We start from the raw sequence: 16,162 nt of genomic DNA, 5'->3' as shown, positions 1-16,162 counted from the left end.
ATGAAATGAATATAACTATTTATGTTTTCCTTGAAATATATGAGTATAGGTTTTGCAGTGTATTGACTGGATTTAGTTATTATATTTGTGTCAATTGCATCACTTTTTCCTGCGTGGTTGTAAACAACAGTTTGTGATCAAAAATAGTTTAAGATTTGTCTAAATTTCTTTGAATAGAAATAACTAAGTTTTCCACAGGAACTGTATTTGTAATAAATCAATACTTATAAACTCATCATAGATACCAGGATAAAAAAAAATTGAAAGTAGACACATTTATTACTCTTCGAAAGACTAATCAGTGAAGCTTGGTTCAAAAACAAATTAAAAAAATCAAATAAAGTAAGAAGACTATTGAAGACTAGATTGTTACTATTGCTGTTTGAGGTTTAGGAAAACATCAGGCATCAAATAAACACTAATCATCATTATCTATAAATTGTATTATATCAAAGCTCATAACAATTTTGTGATTAACAAATATATATCTATCTAAAATCTGATTTACATAATATATTCAAAACATTTTAAAAAGCAGTTCAAATCTTTTGAATCAAACAAACAAAGACACTTGTATATATAATATACATAACAATGTAGGTTTACAGTATACGATGTTACAAAGAGCTATATACCACTGTAAAACAAGACTAGAATTTTAAAACAGATATGAAATAAAACTAAGCAACAACAGAAATATTGAACTAATCCTAAAAGTTAGTCAACTATACTGAAGCAACAAGGGCAATACAAAATAGATGATTGAAAGAATTCAGTAATATATAACTTGATTACACTTTTCTAACTTATTAACATGCATTGAAAAGTAAAAATATTTTATATGGGAAGTTAGATACTACATCATATTTAAAAAAAAACAATGTGATAGAAGAGAAAAAGAAAACACTGGTTTCCTAAACATAAGAATGCAATTTACATGTTTTTACTTCTCAATGGTTACTGTTTGGCTTGAAACAACCAGATGGTATATGAAGTTAAGGATTTCATTTTTTCGTAAATTATTTAAAAAGAAATGAAAAGAATAGATCTGTTATTGAAGAGTTTACACAACTGAATTAGATACAGAAATTTTAGTGTTTTGCTGGTACCCCACTACTACTTATATATTCCTATCAGATCAATAAGAATAAACGATATTGATAAGTACCAGAACAATTACCCTGTATTTGCTACATCTGATTATCTATAAAAATCACTACATTTGTTCATTGCATAAGTATTGTTTTATAGTACAATTTCATCAGTAATTCTTCATACTGTTTTCAAACAGCATAGCAAAGTCCTCTTCTGTCTGTGGTCTTGGTGACAATTTGTTAACTCTATGCTGAAATATAAAAAGAAAATTGTGTTAGGATAAAAATTAGTAAAAGTTAAATTTAAATGTTGTATGATAGACATGAGGTGATACTGAGTTAATGTTAATGAACCCAGCACCAACATGGCACCTAGAGCACTTGCTGAAATGTTCTGCACCACATATAGCAATCTAATAAAAACCGATCTCTCATTGCTCCCGTTTTCTGATATGTCGTGTGGGAGATCTAACGAAACCTGCTTTGAGGTCACATGTGAGTGAACTGTAAGTAATGAATATATAATGATATGCAAATGAATTGACGACCTATTATTAAGCCAATCAAAAAGGTTGATAAATTATTTGGACTGACGATTTCTTCGTAAATAAAATGAGTTACATCCGTTTACCTCACGATAAACTTTCAAGATCGTCGAAGACTCCTTTTCATTGGTTGAAAAAGACACAACTACGAGGTCACTCACATGTGACCTCAAAGCGGGGTTTCCTTAGATCTCCCATGCGACATAACAGAAAACAGGAGCGATGAGAGATTGATTTTTAATTAGATTGCACATATAGTTGACTTACTGCTTATATTATCTAAGAAAGGACAAAATCCACAATGTAAAATCATGTTTATCTATGATGAGGCATCTCTTAACTGCTGCATTATGTTTTAACTGCCTTATATCTTCAGATGTATGCATTGAACAATTTTCTATTAATCCTTCCTTCACCTTATCCCCTTTAATACATACCTGAGGTAATGTTCCCTTGACTAGAGCTGGTATGTCTGCTGATGTGTATCCAAATGCAGCCAGACCATCAGGCATTTCTAGGTCTTGCATGATTTGTCTAAGTCTGTCTGATAAAATTGGACCAGCATCTTCCTTTCTTTTATTTGTGATATCAACACCTGTGATGAAAAAATACAATTAAAGCTTGATTTCATGGTAAATCTATTTGTCTGACTTTGTATAATTTAAAACTTTACTTAATTCAAATCATGCTATCATTGTTCACACCTGTTTCTCTTTATTCCTATCTTTCTATTATAGGTCAAACAATTTCTCTTATCCCTATCATTTGATCCTTGATTACACTATTTTCTCTTAATTCCTATTTTTCATCATTGGTTATCCTGTTTTTGGGGTAAATATTAATATCATTCCTTTTTGTTTCTTGCAATATTGAAATATTTTTCTTCTCATGTCTAAATTTGTTTACCTAGTGACATTTCGTAGTTTGTTCACCATAAGTTTAACTATTCAGTTATAGTGTTAAGTTCACTACTGTAAAAGAATAACCATGTATAATTTAAGATGATTTAAAGAAAGTTCTGAAATATTTTCTTATAGGAAAAAATAACTGAAAATCAAATCATCTCTGATACTTACCCAAAAACTCTGCTGCCTGTAGATGGCGCTCTGGACAAGCTGGAGCAGTAAAGTTGAACACAGCAGGGGCAGACACTATAACAGATAGTCCATGTGGCTATAAGAAAATAAAACATGGGTCATTTATTTTCACACTATGGTGACTTCACTTATATTCCTTATTTTCGTGAACAGGTGAATTATGATTTAAATGTTCGACAAATTTTCTAAAAACTTATATGCTGAATTCTTCAAAACCTCTTGATTTATTAAATGTATGCACAGAACTGATTTTTTTTTAAAGAATCTTCTGTTAGGAGAAGAGAAATTACAACATAAGCCCACATCAGAAGCATACATGCCAAGTGACATGATATTCGCGTGTAATACACGCTTTTTCGACAGTTAACACGCGAGGATTTTGTCACATGGCGTGTACACGTTTTTCACCACTTTACACGCAATTACACGCTTTTTCGTGACATTTTGGTCGTTAGTGATATCGCCAATCTTTGGTTTTTCCCTTGTGAGATGAAAAATACTGAGAATTTCGAAGTAATTGTTTGGGCGCCATTGTTTTAAATTCTAACATGATGGACAAACAGCAAAACATCTGAAAGGTAAGAAGTTTGTGATTAGTTTTTACGATTTTGTGACAATCTTTCTTTCAAATTAACTTATGGGAAATGTCCAAAGAAAGAGGTCGCTTTCAGGGCCTGTACTGTCGTCAATATATACGATTGCTAAGCAAAAACGATGTGTACCCAAGATAATTTTCAAGATTTATAAATTATATTTGTGAGTTTGAGTTTAAATGATGAGTAACAAGGTACAATTAACACATAATTTATATGCACCATGTTGCAATCATAACAAAACATGCGAGAGGAGAACAACAATGTAGCTATTTAACATGTTTAATGGACTCATAGTCATAAATTTGGTAATCAAATTATAAAATATATTTCTTTTTTAGTTCCAAATCTGGCCAACAGTTTTCAACAGGTCATAGGAGATGGTATTTCACTTCCGATAGTACCAGGTGCCATCTGATAAACTACCCAGTCTTGACCAGGCACCATATATGTACATGTATATAGTTTTTTGAAAGCAAAGGCAGAGATTAAAGATGGCATTTTAGATGGCAAAAACATTGTTATGACACCTGATCAAAGCTTGATGAAACTATTTTAGTTCAGCCAAATACCAATTCTAACTGTGAGAGAGTATTTTCAATTATAAAAAAAATTACACTGAATTCTGATCAGAACTTGACAGTTGTGCCTTGTTATCAAGTACAATGTAAATGTAACTATACTGGCTGTTGTTTTGAATATATATGTGCCTAGTGATGTTGCTTCGAAAGCAACAGTTGAATTCAATAAAAGTTCACAGAAGACTATTGTTTATTAAATTCATATGAAAAATTCCGCATCTACATCACGCGTTTTCACACACTTTTTCACATGTCATGACATGATTTCTCTGTCATAGGTTGGCATGTATGATCAGAAGGGCCAAGTCTGACAAAAATCAATCCATTTTATTTTCTAGCCGTTTTTACCTAATAATAGATCTATATATTTTCTACATAATAATAAGGAGATAACTGTATTGTATTTTAAGCTCTGACGGCTTTAATTAGTGATTTGATGGTTGCAAATTAAGTTTACTTGCAAAGCGTTAGTGAAGTGAGTCAACAGGTATTTGTGACCATCAAATCACAAATTGATGCCATTGGAGCTGAAAAACCATATTGTTAGCTCCACTTTCATGAAACTGATAGAAAACGAACCTAAATCATACATTTTTTGCCCTTATGTTTTCACAGCATCAATTATGATTTTATGTCATTAAAATTTGTGACATTATCCAATCAAAATGAACATAACAAACTATGTTGCATTATAATTATCAATGAATCTTACCACCATAGGATGATCATCATCATAATCTTTGGATTTGAAATTCTTAACCAGTCCTGAGATTGGATATGACATTCCATGGCTGAAATATAAAATATATAAATAGCTTGATTTTAAGGTTATAAGTGGAATGCTGAATAATCACTCATTTGAAAAAAAGAATGAAATCAAATGAAAAAACTTTAAATGAAGCATTACATGTTGATAAAGATAAGTTTTTATACCAATTTATCAGGTCTCAAACGTATTGAATTTCATGCGTCATATCATGAATGAATAAAAATTTCTCAAATCTGGTTTTCTGTTAATTCTAAGAGTATTTATCATAAATTTATTTCACAATTTTACAAAAACATAATTAAATTGAAAATAGCTTCATATATCAAATTAACAAAGGAATTAGTTATGTTATTATGGATAAAGTTTCAAACAGCTAATTATTGTAGATTTATGAAAGTGTAAGCAGTAAAATGCATGAGTTATCCAAAAGTCAAATACCAGCAGGAAAGCTTGAAGCATTGCATCAAACATCCACAACACATTCATAACAAACAGCTCAGAAGTAGTAAATGAGTATTTCAAAGAAGCAATATTTAAGGCAGAAGACCTTGTAAGGGAGATAACTCTTTCTTAATCTGTTATGTGTTTTACAATAGTAAGTTTCATCAATGATTTTTATGCATTAATATGAAACAGAATTTAAATAATCTGTGTTATGTGGTAAGTTAGAATATATGTTTTTGAAAACAAATGAGACAAACTTTTCATTGATCTCTCATGCAAAAATAAAAAGTGGTTAATACATGCAATCACCAACAGTTGTTCATTATGTGGGTTTCCAAGTAAATAGGTCATTTAAATGTACTCTTATAGTTTGTTAAATTCTATTTGGAATAGTTTGTTCCAGTTTTTTTTATTTGATTTGATCTTCTTCCTACCATAAATGGGTTCCACTATTACCAAACCCAATACCAGCATAACAGCTTGCCATGTGCATTTCTGATCTAGCCTCAACATCGCCTTTGTCGTAAACAGCTCTGAAGTAAAATACGGGTAAATCTGAAATACATTTCCTTTTTTTTTGGGGGAGGGGGGGGGGGGGATTTCATGAATCCATTGATCACTGTTGGTTGCAACTCTGACAAAATAGTGTATAGATTAAATCCCACATTAACTACAAAAATAATTTTTAAGAAGATCATTTTCTAATATCATAATCTTTTTTTAAAGCCAGATGCAAAGAAATAGCAAAAAGCAATCGTAACTCTATGAACTTTCTTGACTTTTTTCAGGTATTTTTTTTTTCTACAGTGAACTTATTTTTTGTGATATTAACTAAAAGTTGGTCTGTTTCTAGCCAGCCTTTATTCACAATATTGTTCTAACCCCTTAAATCTTGAAAATAAATTGCTCACAAAAAAATAATTTGTTTTACACTGTACATATAACTGTTAGCCTTAGAATATGATATATTTATATTACCGGTATATGATTGGATATATAATGTTAAAGCAGTTTAAATTATTGAGTGCTAACTTTCATTAAAAAAAAACAGATATTTACACTTAACAAATAGTATCTTAGATTCAAAAAGTTGTATGTGCTTTATAATTGCAAAAGAATTTGGAAATGCTGCATGCAGAAAATCATCTTGCTATAAAAAATTTAAATGCAAGGTCCTCATTTTTTGTGAGACCTTTTTTTTGTCATAATTTTTCACAATTTTCTCAGCTTTATTATTTACAACATCTCAAATGGGAACTTTAAAAGTCATGGCCGTGAAATTTGCTTATAACAATTTATAAAATTAATTTCATAAGAAAAAGAACACTGTACATTACATATTTTCCCTTTAAATAATTTCCTCCATACATGATCTTCGTTTATGGCCATCACGAAAGGTGTATAATCAAAATTATTAAATCAAGGAAAGGTTGTTATTTTGACATGCAAATGTGCTATAAATCAATAAATATAAATGCAAATGTGCGACAAAAACAATGAAAATCATACAGTAAATTACAGTTACATATTTTATAAGTGGTTGCTATAGTAAATAACACAAATAATGCAGGCAAAGACTACCAGTTATTAAAGAAAAAAAGTCATGCTGTTAATCATGTTAGTTAATATTAAAATAAAGAGAATTGGTTTGCTGTTAGTTTACCATCACATCTACAATTCTAGAAAGTACAAAGTCAAGGCAAGCAGTAACATACATAAACATGATCACAGATGCTCATGTAACCACACAATTAGAAGTATTGCATTAATCATTACAGTTTGGAATCGCTTTGGCTTTATCAAAGATATCCATTATATATTTTCAGTGATAAAAAGTTTCCAATTCTTAACAGAATTGTTGCATTTTTCGTAAAAAATACTTTCCCCATTTGACACACATTGCTTTTAGAAAATGTCAATCCAAATTTTGACCCATTTTAATAAATTTGCAAATGACTAAAATGATAAGAGCAATAAATCTATCAAAATACTATGAATTCATATATTTTTTTCGTGGAAACCAATTTTCGTTGATTGGTGAAAAATTGCTTATTTGTTTAAATTTAAATTTGTAGTTTTACCAAAGTCATAAAATAAGATTATTGAAATTTTGTGTTTTGTTGAACAATTTTATTTGTGGTTTACCTGTTCCCACAATATGCACAAAAATATGCACAAAAATTGGAATACCACAAATAGTAATGAATTTACAGTAAGCAAGCAAACCAATAAAAATGGAATACATTAAAAATATAAAATAATTCTTGTTAATGGTCAATCTTAAGCCTTCTTCATAACTGGATGTTAATTTCAAAAGTCTTAAATAAAACATGTTAAATAGGCAAATTCATCCAAGGATAAATTCGTCCGTGGCAGTTCTTAATAATTTTGTACTTTGGTCAGTTTTATTATAACTGGTATAGCTTATATCTGCTTTTTGTCAAGATTTGTATGTCACAAAATCTTTTCAATTCAATTTTCTCAGCTTTCAGTTATTGTTTAACTTCAAATGAAACTATGAACAAGACAAATTTTTTATGTATTCCATTTTATCACTTCCAACCAAAGAACCATTAAAAGAGCAAACAGGAAATAAGAAACATGAAATGTGGTATTCAGTCGTACCACAAATGAACACCTCCATTACCAAACCCAATGCCAGCATACGCTGATGCTAATCCCATATTTTGTCTGGCTTCATCATCGCCTGCATCATAAACAGCTCTTTGAATTAAAATATTCATTAATTTTATAAGCTAATATTCTATAAATAAAAAACATGTACAACTCTAAATAAAATAAAAAATATTATATGATATACTGTCAGTTAAGAAATAGAGGTGTACAAAACCTTTATATAAAAGGAAAATTACTACTAAAAATTATGAATGCAATTTTTTATTTTTGCAATACTGATACTGTCGATAAATTAAAACCTTGCAATATTTCTTTATTTACACACGTGGATTAACAGTAGTTTATCTATTAACAGTTGCTAAGCTCTTAACCTTTTACCTTTTGACCCCCAAATTAATAAAGTCTTTATCACCTTATGGGGCATTACATAAAGTTTTGCTCAGAAATAAATATATTGACATTTTTTTTTCTAAATCTTATTACCTAACTTTCAGTTTGCATATGCATACCTTTTAAGATATTTGTTTGTCATCTTTAAAGCATGCATGCACCAGATATCACTGATTGGATTACAACCTTGGTAGGCGGGTCTTAAGTTTGGATTGGCAGGTCTTCCAGTTACTCTGTCTCTGTAGGGTATTGCTGTGTATGACTCAATAGCATGACTGAAAAATAAAATGAAATAACGTGTTATTTCTTTCATGCATCTGAAGTGTTGTCTGAATTTACCTTCCTCATGGAATGCTCAAAGCCAAATATTTGAAATCCAAAGATGTATAATATCTGAAACAGTTGAAGGGCTATATGAGCAAAAAGAAAGGAAAGAAAGAAATTCAAAAGAACTAAAGTAGCTGAAATTAGGATTGGCAGTCATAAAATTAACAAGTCTAATTACAGTTAGGGGTAATATTTGGTGTTTTTTTTCTTTTTACTGGTAATTATAAAGGGAAATAATTTGTGGAGTAGAATTATCTCCCTTAGACATTCAGATTTGTTTTAGGCATGTTTTGAACACTCAAAGTATGATAATATCAGGGATTGTATCCATAATCTATTTATTGGAAAAGAATAAGATGACATTATTATGTCAGATTAAGTTATACCAGTAAATACAAGTGCATCATCATGATCATATGGTTTAATTATATAAAAGTATTACCAATTTGATTGATAGCAATTAAATTTCTTCAATACTACATTGATTTAATTCAAAAATAATTTTAAACACTTTTTAATGCTACCTTGTCATTGTCATTTGACAGGAAAAACAAGTTCAAACTTTTTGACTGCAAATGATCTGCTTGTCCATGTAAAGTCATAAAAGTGTAAACATCCAATTGATATTTTCTTCCCATATTTGCCATTCATAGACTGCTAAATATATCTGTTAATATATTTTGTGCTATTATCATTTTCTCTCATGTTCTAGTTTCTAACACTCACTGTTTGGAACAAAATCAAAGTTTAGATATTTTCGACCAAATATTGGAAGGAGGTGGTAATAAAATAACATACCATAATACATCTATACCACTATAAGCTGCTACTCTTTCTGGCATAGTACGTAAATGTAGAGGATCTACAATGCCTAATGTTGGTCTAATAGCTCTGTTGGATATACCTACAATAAAGGTAAATGAATATATTGTAAAAGTCCTCATTCTATTTCTCTAAATTAGTATGAGTTATTTCTCTTAGATATAATAAAAGACAGTTGTGGTATTGCTTAGTGAAAAGGGGCTACTACATTTCAGAATGCAACTTTTTTTTTTTTTAATTTAAGTTCTGTAAGACTAAGAGTTATTTAAAAAAAGCATTTATATCTTTTATTAGTTAATTTCTGACAATTCTTGCCGTTTGCTACTTTAATTAAGGATGTACTTAGGTGAGGTTCTGGATTTTACACTATTTATTAATTAGTTAAATTATATGATGTCACAAAGCAGAAGCTAATTTTTATTGCAAATGTCAATAAGTCAATCGGCTAAACAATCAGGTCAGTCCTAGACATGATAGAGCAAAGTTTGGAATATGGGTTAATTAATATTCTGCAATCATGATAATGTATGTACTAATTACCTATCAGATGTTATTTCCCTTGACTATATATGAAATAAGAATTGGTTGCAGGGAAATAATATCGTTATAAAACATGAATTTCGCTGATATGTAACAGTTCTACAAATTCCCTGAAGTCAATATTTGAAAAATACCTGACATTCAATTAAATCATTAATTTTTATAACTTAAGAGTATCAATTTTGAATTCTAGATTTAGAAATTTCAGCTAAGTACATTCCTTTGACATGATCTATATCAGCTTATGGTAATTGTTCTTAAAGATTTGAACGAAAGTGTGATCTTTGAATATTGTCGTTATCGGTTCTGGTTTTGATTTTATTTAAAATGATTTTACACATAACTAAACATGTATTTCTACCCAGCAATTTAGAGATATAGGTCTACATCTTATTGATACTTATAGTTTGGTATTTCAAAAGGTCACCATTTTGAATTTCATCATCTAACAACTATAAATGTTTTTGTAAATATAATTCCAGCCTTTATTACCAAAATGAAAATATATAGGACTGTTTTATGCTGGGATTTTTTAACAATATAACTTTCCTTAGATGAAAATTGATACAAATAAGCCATCGCAATTTTATACACAAGACTGTGAGTAATTAAGAAGTGAGTACCCATTGCATTTCAGACTCTTGAAGAAATGCTGTATAAGAAAACCATTGTTTTACATTCTATAATACTGTAACATAGTAAGACACAAACCTGTTTTAGATTTCAAGGGGAGGTAATCAAACACTGATGTTCCAGTTGTTTCACTCCCGGTTCCTGCTGTTGTTGTTACTGAAAATAATTAGAGGATGATATGGAATTAATGCAAACATTACTGACAAAACAAAACTATAATTCTAATATGACGTGCTTCTTTTGCTTTGTAAACAACACCCTGATTAAATTCTCGATATATATATATTTAGCGCAGACTCAGAGATATACATAATAATGGCTGTTAAAATATGCCTACCACATTAATCCACATGTATTGTTACCTATATGCAAACGTTTGTCGATTTTGCTGTGTTAAAAATTTTAATTGAAATTAAATCCGTAGAACCCTTATTTTTATTCTGAGGCTTAACAAAAAAAATAAAAAATTAATGCATTAGAGCTAAGGAAAATGTACCAAAATAAAAAAGAATTTTGCGAAAATTTGGTAAAGTTCTTGACGCATTAACATAATTTCAAAACATGACGCTTACGAATGAAACAACAAAGTTGAAAATGTGCTGTCTGCCCTCTAAAGATGGCAAAGTGAAGACTCACTAAACATTAAATCAACATGATCCAGAGATGAATCATAATTAACCAAAAAAATCTAAGCAATTAGCATTCGTTTTAAATTAGAAAACAATTATTGGACATTTGGTACAAAGAGGTCTCATTCTTCTGGTCCGACAATGGTATCACTGGTTTTGACTGTCTAACTGGTGTCCTTAATAAACTTAGGTTTTCCCTCTTTTTTTCTTCTTTCGTGTACTTACTTGCAATAAGTGGCTTCAATGTATGAGTAACAGGTAAACCTTTGCCAATAGGAGCATTGACATAATCTAACAATTCTGCTGATGGATTGCTGGCATACAAATTGGCTGCTTTACAAGTGTCCATCACTGACCCGCCTCCTACACAAATATACAGGTCAAATTGTTCTTCCTTGGCATAATCTATGGCTGCTTGAAAGCTGCAAAACAGGAAAGGATAAACAAATTTTTACAGAATTTAAAGATATTAACATAAAAATAAGATGATGCCACCCGCTTCCTTATAACATTTTAAAGGGACAAAACTTGATATCAATATTTTATTCAACTTTATTGAAATATTGTGGTAATAAGCAATGATAAGCATTGTGTATAAGTTTCATAATATTTGATTGTGACTATCTTAAGTAAGAGAAGGGAAACAAAAAATTCAGCAACTTTTCCATTTGTAAAGGGGCATAACAAAATAACAGGAAAAGTGAGGCCACCAAAATTCAAACTTGACATGTGTTTTGTGGTACATGTAATAAATATTGAACATAAGTTTTATAACATTTGTTTTGAGGCAAACTAAAGTTAGAGAACAGATTTGTTATTGGGAATAACTCTAGAATGGTTAAAGTGATGTTGCTACCCAAATTCAAAGTTGATCTGTGTTTTGTGGTAATAGGCATTGCACATAAGTTTCATAACATTTCTTCTTCTTCTTCTTCTTCCCGTTACGAGTCGAACTCTGTAGTAAAGTGTAATTGACTCGGGCGCATCTCAAACAGAGAGGCAAACTAAAGTTAGAGAACAGAAACCAATTTTGGGAAGTACAAACAGACATTCAGACGGACAAGAGTAAAACTTAATGCCCCCTCATCAACTGCAGAGGCATAACAATATCTTAAAGTTATTTTAAAATCAGTGACATTCCATCACATTTTCAAGCATGATGAATGTAAAATAGATGGATATTATTTTTAATTTTAGTTTCTTGTGTACAATTTGGAGTTTAGTATGGCGTTCATTATCACTGTACTAGTATATATATTTGTTTAGGCGCAAGCTGAAGGACACCTCCGGATGCAGGAATTTCTCGCTACATTAAAGACCTGTTGGTGACCTTCTGCTGTTGTCTGTTCTATGGTCAGGCTGTTGTCTCTTTGACACATTCCCCATTTCCAACCTCAATTTTATGATCAATTGTTGGTGTGAAGAATGACTTTCACCCTCTATGCTCTCTTGTTGGGACAAGCTCTTATTGGTTGATGAACCTATACTATGTATTTGTCTTTGATCAAACTACATGTACCCCACTTAAACAATACAGAAGGTTTGTACTTGCCTTTCATTGGTGGGCTCCACTCTGACATTAGAGTACAGTTTATAGTTGACTTTATGGTCATCCAATGATTGCAGAACTGTTTTTACACAATCTAAATCAACCAGATGTTTGTCGGTCATCAAACATACTTTCTTAGCACCAAAGTTATTACAATCCTGTAAAATAAAATGTCTGTCATAACATTTATTCTTAAAGGTCATTGCGTCCTTGTAAAAATATATTATTGTCAGCGTCTGCTTTCACAAATATGTCATGAATAACAGTAACCAATAACAACCACAAGTATCTGCTGGACTATTGTCTGTCCATTCCTTAAGGTTTTTTTGGCTTCAATGGAACGGATTGATCTAATATTTTGTATTCAGTTTGATAATGGTGAGTTGTAGTGTGTAAGCAATTTTTTTGCACAGTAGTTCATGGGTAATTTTTACATCGGCTGTGAGGCCATTTCCTGTTTGCTGATACTTTGAAATTTAAAAACACTTATTTCTCATGGAAAAAAAATCATCAAATTTTCTAGGCTTCAATAAAAGGGAATGATAAGAAATGATTCAGTATAAATATGTTATCATACAAATTTCTAAGCCATCATTCTTAGCTTACAGGGATCAGATGACACATTGTTTGTTACACATCAGTCAATAAAATTAAGGTTTGTATGATGATTACCAGAGGATCCTGAAAGGTCATAAAACAGAAAGTAGAATGCTGCATTGTCAGTATGTTGGTTCCCTCTGTAAAATATTCAGTATGCCTTCTGAATATGCAAGCCACTCAATAACAGTTGGGTACCATTCTTAACTGTCAGATCCTTATTAGAGGCGGGTCGGAGGGGTCCTGATCCCAAAATTCTGGGCTTACAAACATGAAATCCTGAAGTCCCGAATTTAAAAAAAATTAATTCCAACATCCCAAAATTCGAAAAAAGAAATCCCAGATCCAGAAAGGGAAAATCCCGAAACCCGATCCAGACGTCCAGAAAAAGGTCCTGCCCCCTTCTTATTAGGTAAGCAATGCATAGACACAGAATCTTTATCTAAATCAGATTGACCTATAACCTACCATTCCTACTTCCTTTGTTACTCCCTCTCCATATCTGATGTTTGAGCAAGCCATCTGAAAAATATTATGAAATTAAATCATTTCACTCTCAATAGGAATAATGTGTTTAAAAAAATGTAATATAATGTCTAAAGAGAAAACAAGAAAGAATCAAAACTAATTATCAAAGAAAATAAGTGTGAAAAATGTCACGACAGTGGTGGGTTCTATGTTTTTTATTTATTTTTGGTTGATTTTTTGCTTTCCTTTATTTTTCTTAACCAATTGTTCTCTACTTTGTATCCCATACCAACCCTTTTTCATGAGATCAATTTTTCTGCTAGATTCATAAAACATCATTTAATTTCAACCTATTTTTGATTTCATAAGTACATGGTATAAATATGTGAAAAATCTTATAATGCATAAAAAGGAAAGAAACAAACAAAAAACCTCAAATGCATATTCTTTCTCTGCAGCAGAAGTTCCATAATGACCTGAAAAAAATTCAAAGATTCATTTTTTACATCAGCATGAAATCCATTTTTGTACAGCAAATCCAGAAAATTGTTGTGGCTAGTGATTCAATATTAACCTTTGCACTTTTTGAAATGTGCTGACTTTGACAAATTTTAAAACATGTTGGGAGTCTTTAGTGTTTTTTACTTCCTATACCAGCTGGCAACCTTTGAAATGGATCCATTTAAGAATCAAATTCAACCTTATTGACGAAGTTGAATTCAGCACCTTCGGCAAATCTGAAACTAGTCCTTTGTGTTTAGAGGGGTACCACAAAATCCAAGAAAACTGATACTGCACCAGCAATATGACTTTCAAAGACTTTTTTGTTGAAGACTCTATGGTGTCCTCTACCTGTTTTCCTTTCTCACTTTAAAGTTTTCAAATCTGCACAATTTTGTAAAACGCATATCACTGTGGTAATAAAAACTGTGGTTGTCTTATTTGTCATTTATATCTTAAGTTAACATGCTTTATATTTATGTCATTTGAACTGAAATAAAAATCAAGATATATACTCTATACCTTTTAATTGAATCCCAGCTATCTCAGGTTGATTAAATTTTCTGAAATCATAAAAATGTATGAATGTTTTATTCAACAATCCTAGCTACATATACCATTCATGATTAATGTAATTGTCTTGACAAGTATGGTTATAGTTATACACATACACAATATTTTGTAGCTTGAAATTGTCTTGAATATCTGAAAAGATATATTCAATGTATTTTACTGCTTATAAATTTCTTAAAACATGTAAAATCGTGAATGGTATATGTTTGTAAACCAAGCAAAAAAGTATGTGTGTTTACTGTATCCCTACCTACACTAATTTTTATCCCCCACCCTAAAGTTTTTTGGACCATTTTTGATTAAGCACTGTCATGACTGTTAAAGTCACAATGTTGCTCCCATAAAATGCCATAGACGTCACATGATCGACTCAATGGAAAAAAAATATTTAAAAAATCCCTACCTACCTTCCCTATTTTTTTTTCAACATGTGACAGTAAACACATACTTTTTTGTTTGGCCTAAATGTGATCAGCAAATCAAGGTTAAGAAAAGGAGGAGACTTGAGATCCAAAAAAAAGTTTTTTGACAGGTATAAATTACACTTACAATTATCTTTGATCTATGAAAATGAGTTGAATAAATCTGTAAAGCCATAAATTTGTCATTTGAAGTACTTTATAGTACTTTGGTTTTTTCCTCATTTTTGAGTCCCCCCCTTTTTTTCACCTGCACTATGTGTCTGTTCCTCCCCTTATATAGTTCTAGATCCCTCAATAATAGCAAAGATTGAAGAATGTCTGAAAGAAATGCACTGCGATATAACTGTGCTCTCGGGCCATAACCAATTTAAAAATTGAATTTTGTAAGGATCACCAACTTGTCAGAAATTAGAATCCTTGAATTTACCTTGTACAAACTGTGCGTAGCAGCCGAGAAAATCTGGAAACGCTTGTAGAGGCCATATTCATGTGCTGAGACACTTAATAGGTATCAGGGTAAAGGACAGGTGAACTAAAGATAACAGAAAATTTAGGTCACTGAAGATTTTGAACAGCTGATTTTCCTTTTTTCATTGTGAAATTATCTCCCATTGTCATCGCGACAAAAACGGATGAAAAGTCATTTGGAAAACGTACGGTATAATGTTCATTTAATGTCTGATTTGTTGTCGATTATTTCTATGGGCTCTGGAAAAAAGACGTAGAAGTTTGTGAAGAGTCCCAAGACATAACTTTATTTCTTAGTTTAAGGTTAACACATTCGTGTGATGAGTCAACCGACTCTTTACGGATGTAGATGTAGATGTAGATGTAGATGGCAGATTAATGGTATACCGTCATCTTGGATTGTACTATCGCAGTACCCAATCGGTCTATAGTTATTTTCCCAAATCTGCAAATTTAAAGACAAATGTGCAATTTAATTGGTTA

General features: G+C 30.9%; 1 protein-coding gene across 2 annotated transcripts; it reads right to left on the bottom strand.

The window, feature by feature from the left end:
* Positions 1-427: 427 nt before the first annotated feature.
* On the bottom strand, positions 428-15,865 carry LOC139497153 (hydroxyacid-oxoacid transhydrogenase, mitochondrial-like). 2 transcript variants are annotated; one of them, XM_071285243.1, is made up of 14 exons: positions 15,639-15,865; positions 14,739-14,779; positions 14,148-14,191; positions 13,716-13,769; positions 12,654-12,808; positions 11,327-11,523; positions 10,551-10,628; positions 9,276-9,381; positions 8,270-8,425; positions 7,749-7,847; positions 4,623-4,701; positions 2,716-2,812; positions 2,077-2,234; positions 428-1,345 (listed from the first exon to the last, which is right to left on the bottom strand). In XM_071285243.1, exons 1-14 carry the CDS (start codon positions 15,698-15,700, stop codon positions 1,262-1,264), a joined length of 1,410 nt encoding a protein of 469 aa, XP_071141344.1. In that variant the 5' UTR covers positions 15,701-15,865; the 3' UTR covers positions 428-1,261. The 2 variants fall into 2 exon arrangements, with proteins under 2 accessions (XP_071141344.1, XP_071141343.1); XM_071285242.1 differs by lacking the exon at positions 7,749-7,847 and adding an exon at positions 5,558-5,656 and having other exon boundaries at positions 15,639-15,853.
* Between the last annotated feature and the right edge of the window lie 297 nt (positions 15,866-16,162).

The sequence above is a fragment of the Mytilus edulis genome, chromosome 12 (assembly GCF_963676685.1).
Source record: "Mytilus edulis chromosome 12, xbMytEdul2.2, whole genome shotgun sequence".
In the NCBI taxonomy this organism is placed as follows: Eukaryota; Metazoa; Mollusca; class Bivalvia; order Mytilida; family Mytilidae; genus Mytilus; species Mytilus edulis.
This window is presented reverse-complemented; position numbering and strand designations above follow the sequence as displayed.

What these genes read in the sequence shown, in the direction of transcription:
- LOC139497153 (XM_071285243.1), bottom strand. Translation starts at nt 15,700, where the DNA reads ATGAATATGGCCTCTACAAGCGTTTCCAGATTTTCTCGGCTGCTACGC. An exon ending in CTACGCACAGTTTGTACAAG is followed by an intron (nt 14,780 to 15,638) that starts GTAAATTCAAGG and finishes TTATGATTTCAG; the next exon opens with AAAATTTAATCAACCTGAGA. An exon ending in AGCTGGGATTCAATTAAAAG is followed by an intron (nt 14,192 to 14,738) that starts GTATAGAGTATA and finishes AATTTTTTTCAG; the next exon opens with GTCATTATGGAACTTCTGCT.